Below are 19053 nucleotides of genomic sequence, written 5' to 3'. Positions count from 1 at the left end.
GAACGAAATGGTAAATCGTCATTCATTAACCATAGAAAGTTTTTGATCTTTCCTTCATTTTTTTTTTTACATCAGAAGATTCTTGATCGTGCATGAAGGATGGTTTTGAACTTTCATGATTTGATTTTTAGAGTAAGTATATAAAGAAAATCTTTTTTTTATGCTAGTTTCTTGTATCAACTGATCATTAATTTATATCCTATAGTTTGTTTTTAAGGTAAAAATATCCAATTTTGTAAGTGTGGTATTTAATATGTGTTAGCCAATGACTGAAAATATTACACAATCCACATTTTAGCTAGCTAGTCCCAAAAAGTATCATTTAAACAGTTCTCTACTTTAACTTAGTAAGGATATATATATATATGTACGTACACATATATTTTGATATCATCTTAACAGTCTTCGTCGTACTTTGTTTTTATCCTTTACATTCCTTAGAATAAATTTTTATACCAGCGCATAAATCATGTCATATTTTCTAGTGCAATATATATTGTAATCGTTTTAGGAAAATATTAGCATCAATCATATAATATCATTGAAAAGTATCCATTTAAACAATTTCATACTTTTTAAGTTTAATATATTTGGGATGTATGTAATCATCCGAACAATCAAATTTTCTTTTCACTTTTCAAAATGGTACATATATATATTTGAAGTGGCCCTTTAAAACGTAAAAAGATAATTAGACAAGGTCTTTAATCAATATGAAGCATCCATGATACACAACATTCTTATTGAACTTGCAAATATAAAATGGAAAGTGACTCGTTGACATTCGCAAAACGTTCTTGCACGTCTCACACTAGTATCGTGTAGACATGCTTCCACGATTTAGTTGACAGAGTTTAGAGAGACAGGGCAAACAGAATCGTAGAGCTGGATTTAGAAAAAACACTTTGCTATAAAACCCCTTGCGCCAATTCTTTACAACACAAACCAAAAAAAAAAAGAAAAACTAACCAACGTAGTAACGCGTTGGTAAAGAATAAACAAAATCTCAATGAGATCTTCTTCAAGGATGGGGCCTTCCACCCATCTCATTTGCGCTCTAGGAGTTATCATCATGGCAACAATGGTTGCTGCCTATGAACCATACACAGATAGTTCTCCACCACCATTGTATTCTTCACCGCTTCCTAAGGTTGAATACAAGACTCCCCCACTACCATATGTCGACAGTTCTCCACCACCCCCATACTACTCGCCTTCCCCTAAGGTAGATTACAAGTCTCCTCCACCACCATATGTCTACAGTTCCCCACCACCACCTTATTACTCTCCTTCTCCAAAGGTTGAGTACAAGTCTCCTCCACCACCATATGTTTACAAATCTCCACCTCCACCATCGTATTCACCTTCTCCAAAATCTGAGTACTAAACTTCTAAACTGAAAACAGTAAATTGGATTTTTAAATAAGCTACCGAATTTTATTTGATTTCTTCTTTCCTTTTGTTCTTGTATCTTTTAACTTTCATTGGGTTTGGATCAATAACTTGTCTACAAAACCTTTGTATGGTTTTATGTTTTTTTTCTTCTATTTGTGTAAAGATTGCTTGCAATCTATATGAAGTCCTTTGCAAATTTGAATTAAATTCTTGACTTTATAGCTTTGGATAAGGATCGCATATTACCTAATTTGCATAGGGAGATTATTATTCTCTTATGTAGTAGGCGTTATCCACAAAATTTAACTCAAGGCAAACACATGATGCTATTTGCAAAACTCCAATGGAACTATAGACAAAAAATAAAATGTAGAAAATAATTAACCGAAACATCAATAATATGTCACGGTTCGTATCGATATAGTAACATTTTCAAACGGTTGCAAGCTTACTGATCAAACTCAAGACGGCTTCATATACGTTAACGGAATTTGTATATTAAGTTCATGATGAATTTTTACATTACGAAATTGCAAGTCGTAATTAAATAACCATGATCTTTGATCAAAAAATAAAAAAATAAATAACCATGATCAAATTTGAAATCTTGACAAAGGACATTAATATAAGATATGAAATATTTTAAAAGTTTGAAAAGGTTTTCGATTGTGACTGACTGCGAAAAGGAGAAGAGAGCGTGAGCAATGAGCCCCGTCCTTGGCCGACCATTTTGCATATAAGACGCCCGACTCTGTCATTGTTGTTGTTGTTGTTTTTTTTTTTTTTTTTGCTAAAGGTTTCTAAATATTATTGTTCCCCTCTAATCCTTCTTACATTATTTATTTAGGAGAGCCTATTAGATTAACTTCAATTATCCATGTTTTATAATTTTCAAGATTTGAAATAGTTGATAACATTTATAACAATTTATGTGCGTAGATTGTAAGAATTTTGGTGTGATATCATAGATTTTGTTTTTAAAAGTTTACTCATAAATTCCAAGAAAATTTCCAGTGATTAATATACAAAGATATTTTAATTTTAATGTTTTATATATTACCAAATAAATGAAGAAGTTTTTGAAATATTAGTTAAATAACACCAAATTTTCAAAATCTCTGAATCATGATTTACAAATGTCATATTTAAGAACACCAGATTTTGGTGTATGTAATTTGAAATAGCGATTAAATAACAACAGATTAATATGTTTCATTTAGCTTTTATAAAATTCATGATCAAATAAACCCTTTTAGGGTGGCAAGAATCGGAAAAAAATTAAAGGATATGATATCTTTTGGTCAAAGACATTTTTTTTTGTCACATACATTACTCATTTATCAATTATCTAAATACATTTTGTTTATCAACCAATACGTGCTAATAAAAAAAAAAAATAGGTATTGCTTAGTTTGGTTCTCTCAAACAAATTAATAAAAAAAAGTTAGATTTTGCTTAGTTTGGTTAACTCAAACAAATTAATAAAACAAAAATGCTTTATTTGTCGGTTCACAATTTCATGAATATATAGAAGGAAATTTTATTTTTGGTTAGGCTTAAAAAGAAGAACATAATGCTCATTTAGCGGGAGACGTTATAAGAGAACAAAAAAATGTTGATTTAGAAGCAATTATTAAGAAACAGAAAGTGGACTTCAAAAGCAAAAACATGCAATTGCAAATGTTTTATTTAAAGAGCAAAAAAAGACATAAAAGAAAGTAAAAGCTTCAAACATAGAAGCCTCAAGCCTCTCACAGGTTTGCCTTGGAAAGATCAATGGTTCAGTGTAAGACTGCTCAAGCTTTGTTAGGGCAAGGACATGGGAGGAGCCTTGGACCGGAGATGATGAAGAAGAGACCAAGACCTAGTAGGCTTCCTCAACCAACGACACCGGAGAAGCAGATCGTTGCTAAAGTCACAGGCGGGTCACCTAATTATATGAAGGGAACGAGGAGTTCAGAGGCTAGGAGACAGAGCCAAAGTGTTCAAGCTGGTTTAGACAAGAAGAGCCAGACCGGTAAGAAACTCGATTCTTGCAATAGAGATAAGAAACAGAGTAGTAGTAGTAGGTCTTTGAAAAAGGGTCTGAGTTTCAAGAGAAGTGGTAGGAGTAGTCATCGTTGGGATGTGAATGCGCATAGAGCAACTTGTTCTTCGTTTCTTAAAAACTCAAAGTTCACAGAGGATATGATGCTTACTTCTCCTGCTGTCTTGAAAGTCTGTCCTTATACGTATTGTTCACTCAACGCGCATCTTCACCGCCAATTCCCACCTCTTCAAAGCTTTATATCCGCAAGGAGACGCTCCTTGAAGTCCCATGCAGGTATAAAGATGAGTGGTGAATGTGCTGATGGTTGTGTGGAAATCTATGTTGATGAGAAGAAAGAAAATAGAAGCACTCGAGAAACTGATATCAAAGTAATCGATGGAGGTGGAATGGGAAGAGGCTGAAGATTTAGATTCTGAAAGTGCAGAGATGGTGAGCTTACTAGAAGGTGAAGGCATTGAATCATGTGGCTATGGTAATGAAAACATCGGTATGATGACTGAAAACTTTGCGATTCTTGAACAATCAGAAAATTCAAGTGAGGATCAAGAACGTGAAGAGGATGGTTTCTCGGATAACACAATCAACACTTTTTTATCTGAACAATTGATTATACAAGATGACATCAATCTAGGGAATGCTCTTGATGAGAAGCTGGACTCCAAGGAAGCTGAAGTTTGGAAGGCAGCAGATGGAGAGAAAGTGAAAGAGCGGATTAAACTTGTATCGGAAACAGAGGAAACTCTGTTATCTCTTGCCCAAAAACCCTGCAACCGAGAAGAGTGCACTGAGGATTGGAAGGGATTCAACCCAAGAGAACCCAATTACATTCAAACCTCCGTAGAGCTGAGCAGCGAAACAGTTGATCTCAAGCATCAGGACATGGATGAGAGGAAGAACGCAGAGGAGTGGATGATTGATTATGCTCTGCAACACACCGTAAGTAAACTTGTTGTAGAAAGGAAGAAGGATGTGGCATTGCTCGTTGAGGCATTTGAAACAACAGTACCTAAATAAACTTCACCAGCTTTCACTTAAGCAAGACACCTTCAAGCTTGCAGTTAACATGCCTTCAAAGCCTTGGAACCAAGTGAGCTTATGAATGATGAACTCTTTTTTTTTTTTTTAGTGAATGGCTTTGAGTCTTTGACTTATGTTTGGGGTATTTGAGACTAATTTGGAAAATGTGACTTAATCAAATGCTGATGAGGTTTGAAACCAAGTTCTATAACTAAGAGACTCTTTTAAATCCAGTTACCTAAGAGAGCATGCGAGTAAATGATTTTCCTCAGTTGTTAAACACAGAAAACAGTTCACTTTAAACATAATAAGCAAATCACAATAGCATTCAAAGAGAACATTTGCTTGAACAAAAGAAACCTAAAGAGTTCAAATTAACTAATGTACACCGGAGGATGTCCAGAAAAGGTCAACACTAGTCAAAGAACTAAGAAAAGGGAAAAGGAAAATGAGTCCAAGACTAAAGAAACACATCATATCACTAAAGAAACACATCATATCACTCCTTGGTGGTTTTGTTGATCAGAGACTTGTGGATGTGAGGAATCACACCTCCTCCAGCAATCGTTCCCTTGATGAGTGTGTCAAGCTCCTCATCTCCTCTGATAGCTAACTGCAGATGCCTCGGAGTTATCCTCTTCACCTTCAGATCCTTGCTAGCATTTCCAGCCAACTCAAGAACTTCAGCAGTTAGGTACTCCAGGATCGATGCCGTGTAAACAGCAGCAGTAGCACCAACTCTGCCGTGTGCGGAAACTCTGGTCTTGAGTTGCCTGTGAATACGACCCACAGGAAACTAAGATCAACAAAGAAACACTATCAGTATAGTAAAATTAAACTGCAAAAAAAAAGACTCAATCTTTCTATTTGTATGGCTATGCACAGCATCAATGTCCTTTAGCAGAGCACACCAAATACATTGCACATACTAGAACCAAAACAAAAGCCATAAAACCTTCAGGACTCATGAATATCAATAGTAAGATTCAGAGTAAGGGAACTTGGGGCACATACCATAAGACACTACTTAAACAATCTGAAGAGTCGTAACATATGACAAAAAACAATATATATTCTCAGATTCCCAAAACCAGCGAGCAAGCAAGACAAATTTGATAAATACCATTTCAATAAAATTCACCCACGCAAGTAGAACATGGTCTCGAGTAAAAGAAATTCCATGTCCAGCAACAAAAACACAAATCTATTCCTGAAGATCTGAATTGTACTGATAAATAACGAAACAATCAAAGAAGGTCGAAATTAGGGTTTGAGAGATGACCTGAATACCAGCACGAGCAGAGCGAGAGATGGGTTTCTTCTTGTCCTTGTCTTTGTCCTTGTTGGCAGCCATCGTCTTCGCAGCTACGAGTCCTTTTCCTCCTTTGCCTGCCATGTCGCTTCAAATTGCTGTTTCCTTCTTCTAGATCTAACCGTACACAGTCAAACAAAACAAAGAAAGTTTCAGAAAGAAAAACAAAGAGTATAAAGAATGCTTAAATCTACCAGATCTATGGTAAAAGAAGACTAAATCGAAGAACAGAATCGAGAATCCAACCAAAATTTCTCGAAAAACACAAACAGATCTCGAATTTTGGAAGAGAGAAAAAAAGTACCTTGAGACGACGACGAGAGAATGCAAAAAAAAAAAAAAGGACGAAAGAAACGAAATCTGGTTGAATTGAATGGGATTAGCGTTTTAAAATTAAAAAGTTTGGTGGGAGTTTTTAAATATTTTTAAAATCTTGGGGGGAAACCTACGCTTTGGCGGTTAAATTTTTCGCTTTGGAGCCTTAAAATATTTCAACATTTTGCCATTAAGCCCTCTATTTCTTAGAAACTTTTAAAATCAGCTTTCATTTTTCTTTTGGGACATATAGATCCACTTTCTTTGAGAAAAGAAAAGTTTTCATAAGGTTGTAGGCACTATGCTTGAAGTAAAACTAAATGGTGCAAGAGATTATTCTATGCTTTGATTGTTAATATTGGAGATTGTTAGACGTACCTTTGTATGATTTCGCTTCGTGATGAATCACTTTCTTCAAGTTTTTGTGATGATTTTGTGGTTGACGTATCTGTTATTTATACTAGCTTCATCATAAATAGTTCAAGATTTTGATTTATCTTTTCTTTTGGTTTTTAGGCAATACAATTGGTATCTGCGACTCAATAAATTCAGTCAGATATCTTTATTTTTTCTTTTGCAAAACTATTTATTGCGCTGTATAAAATTAGTTTTTTAGTGTCAAAATAAAGATATTACTATTATTTTCCTTGGAATTGTAAACTTGACATAAAATATTTAGTCAACAAAATTTACTTTCAACTTTTTATTAATTGTTCAAAAATAATATTGACGCGTGTAAATTTGTTTTAGTCTTTGTGATTTTTACTCATTTCATCATAAATGTATTAAGATTTTTTTTCTTATTTTCTTGTTTAGTTTTTAGGTAATACAATTAGAATTCACTCAATTATTGATTTGACCAAGATTATTTACAACGATGCTAAAAATAGCAATTATGAATCAACAGAGGATATGACCCTCGGTCTCTTGAAAATTATAAACTTGACATAAATTATTTAGTAAAAGAGAGATGTACATTAAACTTTTTATTTTAGGTTAAGTAATAAAGTTTACGCGTTAACATAAATTGCAATGCAAAATGGAAACTAGATTCACTTTTAAACTTTTTGTGCATGTACAAGTAAACACCACTATGAATGTAAACCGGTGCAATACACCGGTTTACATCAAAAGCAGTATCAATGACTTAGAATAGACCAATAAGAAACGAACACATAATATATAGGGACTAATTAACTTCTTTTACAAAATGATAAATGTGTAGGTCTCTCTTCTTATTTCCTATATAAGAAGCATCAAACATTGCTTTCTTATTCCCCTAAGGTTTTAGCAAAATTTCTTCTTTCCCTTGCAAAACTTTGAAGATAATCTCCTATGAATTATGGGAGAAACCTAAACCAAAAATCACATCATCCACATATCACATCATTCACATAGTAATTTGCATCATCTTTTATAATAAACAAAAATAAAATAAAAACATTAAAAGCATGACGTTTTCGTGTCGTCGAGTATCAATCCGTATCTAAAAAAAAACCTCCATTCAAGTGATCTTTTCCCCTTTTTTTTGTGTTTCTTTCTCTAATTTTATGCCTCAAGAAACTTTAAGTAAATCAATCATAAACGTTTGAATTTTCTCATCTAAATATTTTTTTTTGATTTTGAGTTTTGTTTCCTATCATTTGCACACCTTCCTCCTCCATATTTTTTCTGTTAGATCTCTTTGATTTCTCTGAGATTTTTGGACGTAGAAAAAAAACTTCCTTCTCAGGGTAAGGTTTCGTACGTTTTGAGCCATTTTGAAAAAAATGCCTTTCCGTTCTAAAGTCCAGCCTATCAACATCAATGGTGTAGCGATGAGACAAGCGCCGAGATCACGACTGAAGCGGCTTTTTGAACGTCAGTTCTCTCTGAAGAACTTAGCCGGTGTAGATTCATCGCTTTCTAGAAGCAATCCGGAAGAATTCGAACCTAGCTCGGTCTGTTTGAGGAGGATGGTTCAGAACTATATCGAGGATCCAGACAGTGAGACACAATCACAGTGCATTGTTCGTAACCACTTCAACTGCTTCAGTGGAAGTGGCACTGATAGCTCCGACGAGGACGAAGAATCTTCTTCTTCCAGCAGAGTTCTTCGAAGCCTCAAGGTATGAATACTAACTCTGATGCTAATGTTTGAAATCTGATGTAAACAGAGTTTGTTTTCTTTTCAATGTTTTTGTAGAGTCTGTTACTTTGTGCTAACGTCTCTGAGAGTGATCTTGAGACAAAAGCCAGCGAGATTGTCAAGAGAGAGGTTGAAGATAAGTCCAGACTGAAGAATGTTGCTGATGAACTGGTGGCTTTAGGCTATGATGCAGCAATATGCAAATCTCGCTGGGAGAAATCAAAATTGAAATCGTATCGTGTTCCTGCTGGTACGTTTCTTCATTTTGATCCACTCTTAAGTTGCAAAATTGTTAAGAAAATAACAACATTTTTGTGGAAAATGGTAAACAGGGGACCATGAGTACTTGGATGTTAACATCGGAGGAGAAAGAGTGCTCATCGACATCGATTTCCAATCGAAGTTTAAGATTGCTAAACCAACCAAGACTTACGAGTCGATATCGAAGACATTGCCTAACATTTTTGTTGGACAAGTTGAGAGGTTAAAGAAAGTTGTGGTGTTTGTGTCTAAAGCTGCAAAGAAGAGCTTCAAGAAGAAAGGGCTATTTATGCCACCATGGAGGAGAGCAGAGTATTTGTTAACCAAATGGGTGTCTCAATATGATCGTGCTAAGCAAACTCAAAGAGAAACCAGTGGAGAAGCTGGTGCTGCCGAGAATTAAATAAATGATAGTAGCTTACTTATGAATAAAACTTTGGATTTTACTCCCTTTTAAGGGTATGATTTTAACGATCATGATCATATCCTCTTGGTTTTCTTAAGATTTCTTCTGATCCCTTGTAGAAGAAACCAATCTTTCTTTTGAGTCTGTTTATTTTCATCGCATTGACTAAAAAATCATTATAATCTAAATCCAGTTTCGACCAGAGACAATTCATGTTGACTTTGACCAGTAATCATCTACTTCTTTGACCCATGATAGTAAAAGTGTTTGTGAGATTGTTCTAGAAGAAACGAAAATAACGAAACAAAAGATAAATCACATATCAATCAGAGAAAGGCACGAAACAGAGTATTCTTAAAACAGAGGAAAGCGAAAGAGATAAGCCATTTATTAGACAAATTTCTTCGAACAATGTATATGGATTCTGACTAAATTGATTGGGAATTTTTGGTGTTGGTTCAAGTAGTTGTTTGTTGAGTAGGAACCTTTAACTTTAATTTGATGATGTTTTGTAATTTAGGGAGCCGAGAGAGTTTGGATTTGTTTTAAGTATCGTTAAGCTGATTCCTAGTCACTTAGATTGTCTGTCAGTTGTGTGTGGATATCACAATGCTGAAAATGCAAGCCACATATAGCTCTTCTGAACTCTAAACCATATACAAACTTTGCCTCGTTGATTTATCATGTTCAAAACGAACTGAGCTCTATGAAAGATTTGATGGCTGATCTAGATGACCCTATGGCTAAGAATAGTTCAAGCTTGTTAAAAAAGAGATTCCACGAAACTGTCAGAGCACAAAAGAACTAAGTAAATCCCTCAAGTGCCTAATTTTGTGAAGTCCAGAAAATCAACACGAAATCTCTACCCGTTCGGCTTCCATTTCTGAATGCCAAGCTTACACTCTAAGATTAGAACCCTATATCAATCATTTGATACTCACTATCTCAATCAAAATAAACACAAAGGAAGAGGCTTCGTAAACACAATCAACCAAAGAAAGCCAAAACTACTAAACTAGAAAAAGAGAAACTGAACAAAATTTCAGACAGCTAAAAATATAAAGAAACCTTTGCTGTTTATTATGAAAAAGAATTACACATGTCTTTTGTTTTCTTCCCCCCAAAACACAACAACCTACACTCAGAACATATGTAATATGGGGAAACTGATGTATATAGTGTCCTGTAATTAACGCACAAATGATGAAAGAACACGACTGCTAAAAATAAAATTGTCCAAAACTTTTTGAGTTTGTTATAAAATATAAAGGAGACTGAGTTTACCTTAGAAGCTAACAACAAAACTTCACTCATCAACTTCTGCTTTGATTTCTCTTTGGAGATCTTCTTTGTACTCTTCAAATGTGCCTGGGAAGAAATTCACTGTTCCGTCTTCTACAACGCAAATTTGACTCTTCTCTTCTTCCGCACAGACACGCGATATGAGTCTCGAGTCGTGACTCACCAACACAACTCCACCTGTGAACTCATCTAGTGCATCCGCCAACGCATCTATACTCTGCATGTCCAAGTGATTTGTAGGCTCGTCCAGAAGTAAAATGTGAGGCTTTGACATTGAGATCGAGGTGAACACAACCCTAGCCTTTTGTCCTCCGGACAATTTTGCAATTGGAGATAAGTGGTTGTGACTTGGTAGCCCAAACTTGCCTAGCTTCGCTCGCACTGCCTCTTGCTTGCTAAATCCCTCTTGGTCAGGATGAAGACGAAGAAGATACTGAACCGGTGTTTCCCCCATTGTCAACAGGTCAACAAAGTGCTGAGAATACCTGCCAATCCTCAGCTTCTGGCTTCTTCTCATTTCACCCTCTGTTGGAACTAAATCTCCCGCAAGAAGATTTAATAGAGTGGACTTTCCTGCTCCGTTAGGCCCAACTATAGCAACCCGTGTCCCCATATCGATACCTACATCAACATTCGAGAGCATGAAATCTGGCCTGTTGGGGTAGCTGAAGCTAACCTCAATTAACTGCAGAAGAGGAGGAGTGAGCTCGGTTGGTTCTGGAAAGTGGAACTCCACATTATAATCTCTCCATTTCCTTGGAGCTTCTGGTGCTGGGCCTTCTTCATCCAGTGCCTTACCCTTTGCCTTACTCTTGGATGCTTCTTTTGCAGCAGTAAACTTGGCCCTGTCCTTTACCTTCTCCTGTTGAGCCCGGTTTCCAGTCCTCTTAGCTGCTTTAATCTGTTTTTCATAGACATCATATTTTTTGTTCATCTCCTTGCGACGCTGCTCATATCCGCTTTCAAAACCATCGAAATTACCACGATAGAAGTGGAGATTCTGGTCATGGAGATGTATTATATCCGTGCAGACTGTGTTGAGGAAGTCCCGGTCATGTGAAACAACAACTAGCGTCTTCTTCCAGCGACACAAATATTCTTCTAACCATAGAACAGCTCTCAGGTCAAGATGATTAGTGGGTTCATCTAACAGTAAAAGAGTAGGCTGCACAAACAGAGCTCTAGCTAACGATATTCGCATCCTCCAGCCACCACTGAAGGACTGAGTTGGACGCACTTGCATATCTTTTGTGAAACCTAACCCCGCAAGAATTTTGGAAGCCTGTGCTTCAGCAGCATCTGACCCCAAAATTTGCAGCCTGTCATACAATTCAGCAAGCTTTTCTCCAGTATCATCATCATCCTCGCCATCAACATTTTCTCCATCAGCTCCAGAAGACGACTTCTGCAGAGCTTCAGCCTCTTCCCGTAGCTTAACCAACTCTTCATTGGCAGAAACAACTGCATTCAGAGCACTCTTTTCATCACCAACCACCTCTTGCTCAACAAGAAGAACATCAATATTCTTTGGCACTGGAATCTTCCTCCAAGCTAAAAGCTTTAACAGTGTAGACTTTCCCATTCCGTTTGGCCCGATCAACCCATACCTTTTACCATGTGAAATCTTGACAGAGGCATTCTTCAAAAGCTCTTTACCTCGAGCAGATACAGAAAAAGATTCGATGGTAATATCCTTAACATTTGCATCCGCCGAGTCGTCTCCTTCAAGCACTGAGGTCTTGCTTCCAATAACAACCGTGAATGCATCATGGTCGTCCTTCAAGGCCTCCCTCTTTGCCATCTCTGCAGCCTGGAGAGCTAATCTTTCTTTCGCCTCTCGCTTCTTTTGTTCCTTATCAGTCACAGATATCTCAAGGTGCCTTTGTTCACTCTTCAGCTTCCTCCTTGCTTCCTTCTGTCTCTCTTCCTCATCAGATTCACCTTCGTCTTCTTCGTCAGAAGGAGGAAGATCTATGCCATCAGTGTAGGATGTAGATTTTGGAGCAGCTTTGGATCTAGATGATGAGCCCTTCTTCGGTTTATCATCTTTCTGATCCATGCCTGCAAGCATGGCCGAGACTGATAATTTCTCCTTTTTAGAATCTTTTGAGGCATCTTTCCCACTTGGCTTCACCTTCGTGGTAGCAGCACTCTCGTCTGACTTCTTCTTACCCATTAGTTCAAGTTCCTTAGCCTTACTCTGCATCCACAAACCACACAGACAATCAAATTACAAAGAGTACAAAAGCGGAAGCAACAATAACAAAGATAATAATCGATTTTAAACTCAATCTGCATCAAAAAGTCCACGAAAACTATACTAATAAGAATTACCAATTAAAACTAGCAAAAATTCGAAAACTGCAATACTTTTCCATATGTATCATCATCATCAAAAAGCACATAGAAGTTCCCATAGCTCAAAAGGTAAAGAAATTACATGACCGTGAGGTTCGATATTCCAAATGCGAGCGGTTTGATCAACAGAACCCGAAGCAAGCTTTGTTCCATTAGAATTCATATTATTTACTAACTTTAATTACATATTTATCAACGAATAATCAAATTATCAAGCAAACTAATTCGAAAACTCCTAAACTCCCCAAAATTAGGGTTTTATACTTGACAATGGTCACAAAAAGCTAAAGCTCAAAACTTTATTGAAACCCAGTAAATATCTATACATATAAACAAATCTGAAGCATTCTGAAATCAATTTCAATTCTTTAACATCTAATCTCTCGTCTCTGGTCTGAAATAATTAGGGAGCCGTTTCATCAGAAGATATCAAAGAATTGCAACAACATAATAGACGAAACCTAAAATGGAATGAAACTGGCGTCTCTACCGAAGCAAAGGATTAAGTTTTTAAACAAGCAAAACTATAAGAAAATGAAAACCCAAAACTGTTAACGAGAGATATCGATCCCAATCTGATAAAAAAGACAGACGGAACTTCAATTCGGTACAAATTGAAAAACGAAAATCAAAACAAGAATTTCAAAGAGAAGAATATGGAATTCACCTAGTGTTTGGAGAGATTGCGTAGATGAACGAGAGAGATAGAGAGAAGAACAGACGGCAAAAACGATAAAAGGATTGAAGCTGCGTAGAGAGCGTAAGCAGACAGAGAGAAGAGAATCAACAAATAGTTTCCACTGTCTTATTGGGCCTATTTATGGGCTTCGTCAGCTGAAATATTTGGGCTTTATCTCTTGTTTCCAAATTGTGTAAAGAGGTAAAGGCGTAAAGCATTCAACGTATAGAAGCCCATTATTTATAGAATCCAAAAGAAAAAAAAAACGAGAGAAATGATACAACTTTTAACAATTCCACCAAAAAAACAAAAAATCACATAAACATCAAAATCAAAAGATGTGAAACTAGAAACAAAAGAAAACAAGAAATCAAGGGATTACCGGGTGTACGCAACCCACCTAAACCAAAGGTTGATAATAAATAAAAAATTTAAACTAGAATTGTCAAGGTCTCGGAAATAAGGCAACTATCGGGTATTTTCGGGATTTGTGAAAGCAACATCGGCCGGATTGTTTGTTTCTTTCCGAAACAAAACAATCTTCTTTATTTATGGAAAAATTTGTTGGCTATTTTGGTTATAAAAATTTTAAAACGGTAGATCATATCGGTTGTAGTGGCGGTTTAGTTCTTTATTATAATAATGATTACAATGTTTCAATTATTTTTGAAAGTAATCGTTTAATTGATATTGAGGCTACTTATAAAGAAAAAACAATCAATCTTACTTTTGTTTATTGAGATCCGGTACCGCCAACTAAATGTTATAAAAAAAAATATCATCATTTATCTTTCTTTTTTTTTTTTGTGACAAATGAGCGTGTTCAACTTGATTTTCAAAATTCGGTTTTGGTTCCGGTTTAACACACCAAGGAAACACTATTTGTACGTTTAACAAATCAAGTATGGGATCACGAGAGGATTTAACAAAAATTTCATATTTACGTTCAATGGTGCACTAATGGGCAACCACACGAGTCTGGACAATATGAAAAATTCTACAAGTGTCTTAATAAAGGTAATGAAGATTCACAGCAAATTTCTCCTCTTTACTCATGGGCTTGTTTCTTAAAACTAAGAAATGTGATGATGTCTATTTGCCACTAGCTTGTGACGAAGATAATCAGAGAGTTTGAGAAAGAGAATAAGGAGTTAGAGAATATTTTGCAAGAAAAAATGAAATAAGGCAAATGTTGTTGCAAAATTTCAAAAACCATTGAGACTTGAGACCATAAAAAGATCTTTCAAGCTTGCAGCCAGGACTAGGAAGTAATATTGTTACCCGGCCGGTTCGGTAAACGTCCAAGAGGCAACTTATCTGTATATCCTTTCATTTTACACCCATCAGCATATTATGATTCACCTTATAAACCCACTTACAATGAATTCTCTTTCAAACTCATGGAAGGGGGAAAAATATATTCCAATATTTGTTACTCTCGCAAGATTGTGATTTGACATCTATTTATTCATATGCCAAAGCCAAACAATGTATCGGTAATAAATATACAAATGATTGATTATTAGATTAATGTTATGATTTGTGTAGAGAATATTATGAAGAGGCTATTAAAACAAGAGAAATAAAAAATGAACATAATTATATAGGCAACTTTGTTGATCATCTATAATGAACCAAACATACAGCAAACTGTGTCTTGCTTAGATGACAAAGAATGAAACATATGTCTCTTTTTTTTCTTCTCACAAAACAGAATGGTGTCATGTAACAATGGAAACTGAGTTTTACCTTAAAAGCCAACAACAAAACTTCACTAATCAAGTTCTTCTTTGTCTTCTTCGTACTCTTCCAATGTGCATGCTTTCACTGTTCCGTCTTCTACAACCCAAATTTCCCTATTAACTTCATCCTTACAGACACGCGATACGAAACCCGAGTCGTGACTCACCAACACAACTCCTCCTGTGAACTCATCTAATGCTCTCGCCAACGCATCTATACTCTCAATGTCTAAGTGATTTGTTGGCTCGTCAAGAAGTAAAATGTGTGGCTTCGACATTGAGATCGAGGTGAACACAACCCTAGCCTTTTGGCCCCCAGACAGTTTCGAAATTGGAGTTACGTAGTTGCGACCTTTTAGCCCAAACTTGGCCAGTTTTGCACGCACCACACTTGGCTTGCTGAATTCCTCTTGGTCAGAATAAAGGCGAAGAAGATACTCAACGGGTGTTTCCTCCATTGTTAAGCCGTCAACAAAGTGCTGAGAATACCTCCCAATCCTCAGCTTCTGGCTTCTTATCACTTCACCCTCCGTTGGATCTAGTTCTCCTGCAAGAAGATTCATAAGAGTGGACTTTCCTGCTCCATTTGGCCCAACTATCGCAACCCGTGTCTCCATATCGATACATACATCAACATTTAATAGCCTGAAATCTGTCCTGTTGGGGTAACAAAAGCAAACATCAATTAGTTCCAAAAGAGAATCAGTACTGAGCTCGGTTGGTTCTGGAAAATCAAAGACCACTTCATATTCTCTCAACTTTTGTACATCTTCTGTTGCTTTGGCTCTGCCCTTTATTACCTTCTTCTGCTGAGCTCTCTTAGCTGCTTTTTCCTGTTTCTCAACCTTTTTATTCCTCTCTTTGCATTGCTGCTCATATCTACGTTTAAAATCATCGTAATTACCACGACACAAGTTGAGGTTCTGCTCATGCAGATGTATTATATCTGTGCAAACTATGTTGAGGAAATCCGGGTTATGTGAAACAACAACCAACGTCGTCTTCTTCAAGCTACACAAATACTCTTCTAAAAATTGAACAGCACTCTGGTCGAGATGGTTGGTGGGTTCATCTAACAACAAAAGGCTAGGTTCCATAAAGAGAGCTTTAGCTAATGATATTCGCATCAACCACCCACCACTGCGTTCTTCAGTTGGACTATCTAACATATCTTGTGTGAAACCTAACCCCGCAAGAATTTGGTATGCCCGTGCTTCAGCAGTATGTGACCCCAACCTCTCTAGCCTCTCATACACTTCAGCAAGCCTTTCTCCAATACCATCATCACCGTTTTCTCCATCAGCTTCTTCCAGAGATTCCTTTTCTTTCCGTACCTTAGCCAACTCTTCATTGGCAGAAACAACTGCTTCCACAGCAGTCTTTTCATTGGCCTCCGCCTCTTGCTCAACAAGAAGAATATCAATGTTCTTCGGAACTGGAATCATCCTCCATGCTAGAAGCTTTAACAGTGTAGACTTCCCGGTTCCATTCTGCCCGACCAACCCATATCGCTTACCATGTGATAGCTTGACAGATACATTCTTGAGAAGTTCTTTCCCCTTAACAGAGACAGAAAAAGAATCGATGGATATATCTTTAACATTAGCATCCGCGGTGTCTTCTCCTTCAAGCACCGAAGTCTTGGTTCCAATAACAACCGTGAATGCATCACGATCTTTCTTCAAGGCATTCGTCTTTGCAATATGTGCAGCTTCGAAAGCTAATCTTTCTCTTTTCTCTCGCTTCTTTTGTTCTCTATCAGTCACAGAGGTATCGAGTTGCTCTTTGTTCTTTTGCTTCCTCCTTGCATCCGTCTGTTCCTGTTTCTCATCAGAAACGCCTTCGTCTTCGTCTCCTTCAACAGGAGGAAGATACGAGTCATCAATGTATGATGAATCTTTTGGAGCATCTTTGGATCTGGATGATGTACTCTTCTTCTGACCCATCCCTGCAAGCATGGCTGAGACTGACAATTTCTCCTTTTTCGAATCGTTTCCACTTGGCTTCCCCTTCTCTGACTTATTCTTACCCATTTAAGTCTGTATCTGACATGAGACATCAATAAGAAAGCTCATGAGTAATCAAAATCATATAAATTTTTAAGGATTTTGTTTAGGTTAACCTAAATTGATCACAATAAAAGTTTTGATCATTAAATAATTTACTATGAGATATTGAGACAAACCTGAGAGGCTTGAAAGAAAATCTGGATTCAGATGAAGCTTTTGCTTCAAGAGTTTTGATTGTTGAGAGAGACAACGTGGAGCCTGGAAGAGATGGAAAATTGTATTCGTAAATATATCGTACTCGTAACCCTAGCCTTTTTTAAGACAACCTCGGCCCAAAATCACAGAACATAAGCCATTTTAATACTAAACCCTAAGTAAGAAGAAGAAGTTAAGAGGGTATGCCTTGGCTACACTCCCAATTCCCAACTCTCCTCCTGCCTACTTTTCGAGTCTCGTGGCTGTTGGTTCTAGTATCTATAACATTTGCGGCCTCCTCTAGCGTCTTTGTTCTAGATTGCCGGTCTCACACGTGGAGCGAGGCTCCAAGCTTGCGGGAGGAGCTAAAGTCACTTTCTGCTAGCGTCCTTAATGGGAAGATATATGTAGCAGGAAGCTGCAAAGATGGGGATTCCAATTCCTTGAAGAACTTGTTTCAGGTGTTCGATACAGAAACACAAATTTGGGATCATGTGATGTGCCCACCTCTAGCAGCGAGGAGAAACGTAGCTTTTACTCCAGAAGTGCATGTATCAACGGAAAGATCCATGTGGTGACTCGTAGAGAGAGGTTGCTTACAATTCCGAGGAAAGTAAATTCGACCTGGTTGGACCTGGAGGGATGAGTGATTTTATGTTTTCAGATTCTTATTGCGAGATAGAGAACGTTTTGTACTCTGTTTCGAAGGGAGAGTTAAAATGGTATGACACTGAGGTAAGAATGTGGAGAAATTTGGAGGGTTTGGCAGGACTACCTAAGTTCCCTCAGGGTGCTAATGTTAGATTGGCTAATTATGGTGGAAAGATAGCGGTTTTGTGGCAATGGTGGCATCTATCAAAAGGTGATCTGGTGTGCCAAGATTGTGCTTGAAAGGCGCAAAAGTGTTGAAATTTGGGGGAAAGTTGAGTGATTTGATGATGTGCTTACATTCCCTATGACATATGTTATTCAGAAGGTTTTTGCTGCTACTATTTGATGCATGCGTCACAAGGTTCTCTACCTCAGATATTCGGTATATGTTTTGAGTCATTCAATGAACACCACCAGGGTTCTTCTCCCTCAGATATTCAATATATATTTTAAGTCTTGTCATTGGGATTTAGAGTTTTTTTTGGTTCTTGTGAATGCATCATATGTATTTATGTATGATTCATTAGGCCAAACGAGGCTGGAATTCGAGATGAAATCTTACCAAGAGATGGCTGTTAAGTAGCTGAGGCAGATCTCTGAGACCAATCAACAGCTGATCTGGTTACAGAACAAGCTCACACAATACTAAAAAAGTATGGCTCTGTGGGAATTATGAGTGAGAACCTGCGTAGAACTGCAGAGCATGATCGTATCGTGAGACCGAGAACAAAGATTAAACATGAACAGAACAGAGAAGAGGTAAGTTATTTCCGCAAAATAAAAAAAAAAAAAACACAAAATTGACATTCTGTATTTCCCTAAATACCTACTGATACACTTATTAACACAGAGTTTTCAAAAAATCAATCAACAGATACAGAATTTTGAGGTTTTGCAGCAGCAAGAACGTGCTAAGGTTGTTGAGCAGCCTATATGACTATTAGTTGCCATTTTAGCAAGTAAGACGCGGATCTAAGGAAGCATTACTCTTAACTTAATGTGACCAAAACCTGTTCCGTGACAATCTGTTAGATTGAAGACTTATCAAAATCCCAATCATTTACATTTCATTGTTTAAACACAATAAGCTCTAACTATCATGACAAACATTTCTTTTTGTATTTTATGCCTCAAGTAGATGATATTATATATAGCTTCAAAGAAGAGACAGATGGTCAAACTATTATTAATAACCAAAAAGAAAGAAAATACAAAAGAAGATTCTTTCTTGGA

At 36.8% G+C, this 19053-nt stretch overlaps 6 protein-coding genes and 1 pseudogene across 8 annotated transcripts; 4 read left to right on the top strand and 3 right to left on the bottom strand.

Moving 5' to 3' along the window:
• Positions 1-1027: 1027 nt before the first annotated feature.
• On the top strand, positions 1028-1387 carry LOC9314057 (extensin-2). The gene has a single exon (XM_002877943.2). The coding sequence runs from the start codon at positions 1028-1030 to the stop codon at positions 1385-1387; it is 360 nt and encodes a 119-aa protein (XP_002877989.2).
• Positions 1388-2610: 1223 nt separating this feature from the next.
• LOC9312328 lies at positions 2611-4648 on the top strand. The gene is given in 2 exon segments (XM_021024602.1): positions 2611-3821; positions 3823-4648. Coding segments are annotated over 2 exon segments (1287 nt in total). The 5' UTR covers positions 2611-3171; the 3' UTR covers positions 4460-4648.
• An 89-nt stretch (positions 4649-4737) lies between these two features.
• Positions 4738-6566, bottom strand: LOC9314056 (histone H2A variant 1). Of its 2 annotated transcripts, none has more exons than XM_021024603.1 (3): positions 6079-6261; positions 5745-5891; positions 4738-5258 (listed from the first exon to the last, which is right to left on the bottom strand). In XM_021024603.1, the coding sequence occupies exons 2-3, from the start codon at positions 5856-5858 to the stop codon at positions 4962-4964; spliced, it is 411 nt and encodes a 136-aa protein (XP_020880262.1). In that variant the 5' UTR covers positions 5859-5891; positions 6079-6261; the 3' UTR covers positions 4738-4961. The 2 variants fall into 2 exon arrangements, with proteins under 2 accessions (XP_020880262.1, XP_020880263.1); XM_021024604.1 differs by lacking the exon at positions 6079-6261 and adding an exon at positions 6468-6566 and having other exon boundaries at positions 4760-5258.
• Positions 6567-6942: 376 nt separating this feature from the next.
• Positions 6943-9079, top strand: LOC9312327. The gene is made up of 3 exons (XM_002877941.2): positions 6943-8197; positions 8275-8467; positions 8550-9079. Exons 1-3 carry the CDS (start codon positions 7859-7861, stop codon positions 8879-8881), a joined length of 864 nt encoding a protein of 287 aa, XP_002877987.1. The 5' UTR covers positions 6943-7858; the 3' UTR covers positions 8882-9079.
• Positions 9080-9939: 860 nt separating this feature from the next.
• LOC9312326 (ABC transporter F family member 4) lies at positions 9940-13300 on the bottom strand. 2 transcript variants are annotated; one of them, XM_021024601.1, is made up of 2 exons: positions 13212-13300; positions 9940-12386 (listed from the first exon to the last, which is right to left on the bottom strand). In XM_021024601.1, the coding sequence occupies exon 2, from the start codon at positions 12360-12362 to the stop codon at positions 10191-10193; it is 2172 nt and encodes a 723-aa protein (XP_020880260.1). In that variant the 5' UTR covers positions 12363-12386; positions 13212-13300; the 3' UTR covers positions 9940-10190. The 2 variants fall into 2 exon arrangements, with proteins under 2 accessions (XP_020880260.1, XP_002876258.1); XM_002876212.2 differs by lacking the exon at positions 13212-13300 and adding an exon at positions 12627-12647.
• Positions 13301-14882: 1582 nt separating this feature from the next.
• On the bottom strand, positions 14883-17218 carry LOC9314055 (ABC transporter F family member 4). Its single transcript, XM_002876211.2, has 2 exons — positions 17151-17218; positions 14883-17010 (listed from the first exon to the last, which is right to left on the bottom strand). Exon 2 carries the CDS (start codon positions 16996-16998, stop codon positions 14998-15000), a length of 2001 nt encoding a protein of 666 aa, XP_002876257.1. The 5' UTR covers positions 16999-17010; positions 17151-17218; the 3' UTR covers positions 14883-14997.
• A 154-nt stretch (positions 17219-17372) lies between these two features.
• Positions 17373-18899, top strand: LOC9314053 (annotated as a pseudogene).
• The last annotated feature ends 154 nt before the right edge of the window (positions 18900-19053 follow it).

Source organism: Arabidopsis lyrata, assembly GCF_000004255.2.
Source record: "Arabidopsis lyrata subsp. lyrata unplaced genomic scaffold ARALYscaffold_5, whole genome shotgun sequence".
Taxonomy (NCBI): domain Eukaryota; kingdom Viridiplantae; phylum Streptophyta; class Magnoliopsida; order Brassicales; family Brassicaceae; genus Arabidopsis; species Arabidopsis lyrata.
The sequence above is the reverse complement of the archived record's forward strand: the minus strand, read 5'-3'. Positions and strand labels throughout refer to the sequence as shown.

Bases quoted from the DNA above. Each gene is read 5' to 3' on its own strand.
- LOC9314055 (XM_002876211.2), bottom strand. From the start codon at position 16,998: ATGGGTAAGAATAAGTCAGAGAAGGGGAAGCCAAGTGGAAACGATTCG.
- LOC9312327 (XM_002877941.2), top strand. From the start codon at position 7,859: ATGCCTTTCCGTTCTAAAGTCCAGCCTATCAACATCAATGGTGTAGCG. The intron at 8,198-8,274 runs GTATGAATACTA...ATGTTTTTGTAG, and splicing joins GAGTTCTTCGAAGCCTCAAG to AGTCTGTTACTTTGTGCTAA. The intron at 8,468-8,549 runs GTACGTTTCTTC...AATGGTAAACAG, and splicing joins ATCGTATCGTGTTCCTGCTG to GGGACCATGAGTACTTGGAT.
- LOC9314056 (XM_021024604.1), bottom strand. From the start codon at position 5,858: ATGGCAGGCAAAGGAGGAAAAGGACTCGTAGCTGCGAAGACGATGGCT. The intron at 5,259-5,744 runs GTCATCTCTCAA...TGTTGATCTTAG, and splicing joins CTGCTCGTGCTGGTATTCAG to TTTCCTGTGGGTCGTATTCA.
- LOC9312326 (XM_021024601.1), bottom strand. From the start codon at position 12,362: ATGGGTAAGAAGAAGTCAGACGAGAGTGCTGCTACCACGAAGGTGAAG.
- LOC9314057 (XM_002877943.2), top strand. From the start codon at position 1,028: ATGGGGCCTTCCACCCATCTCATTTGCGCTCTAGGAGTTATCATCATG.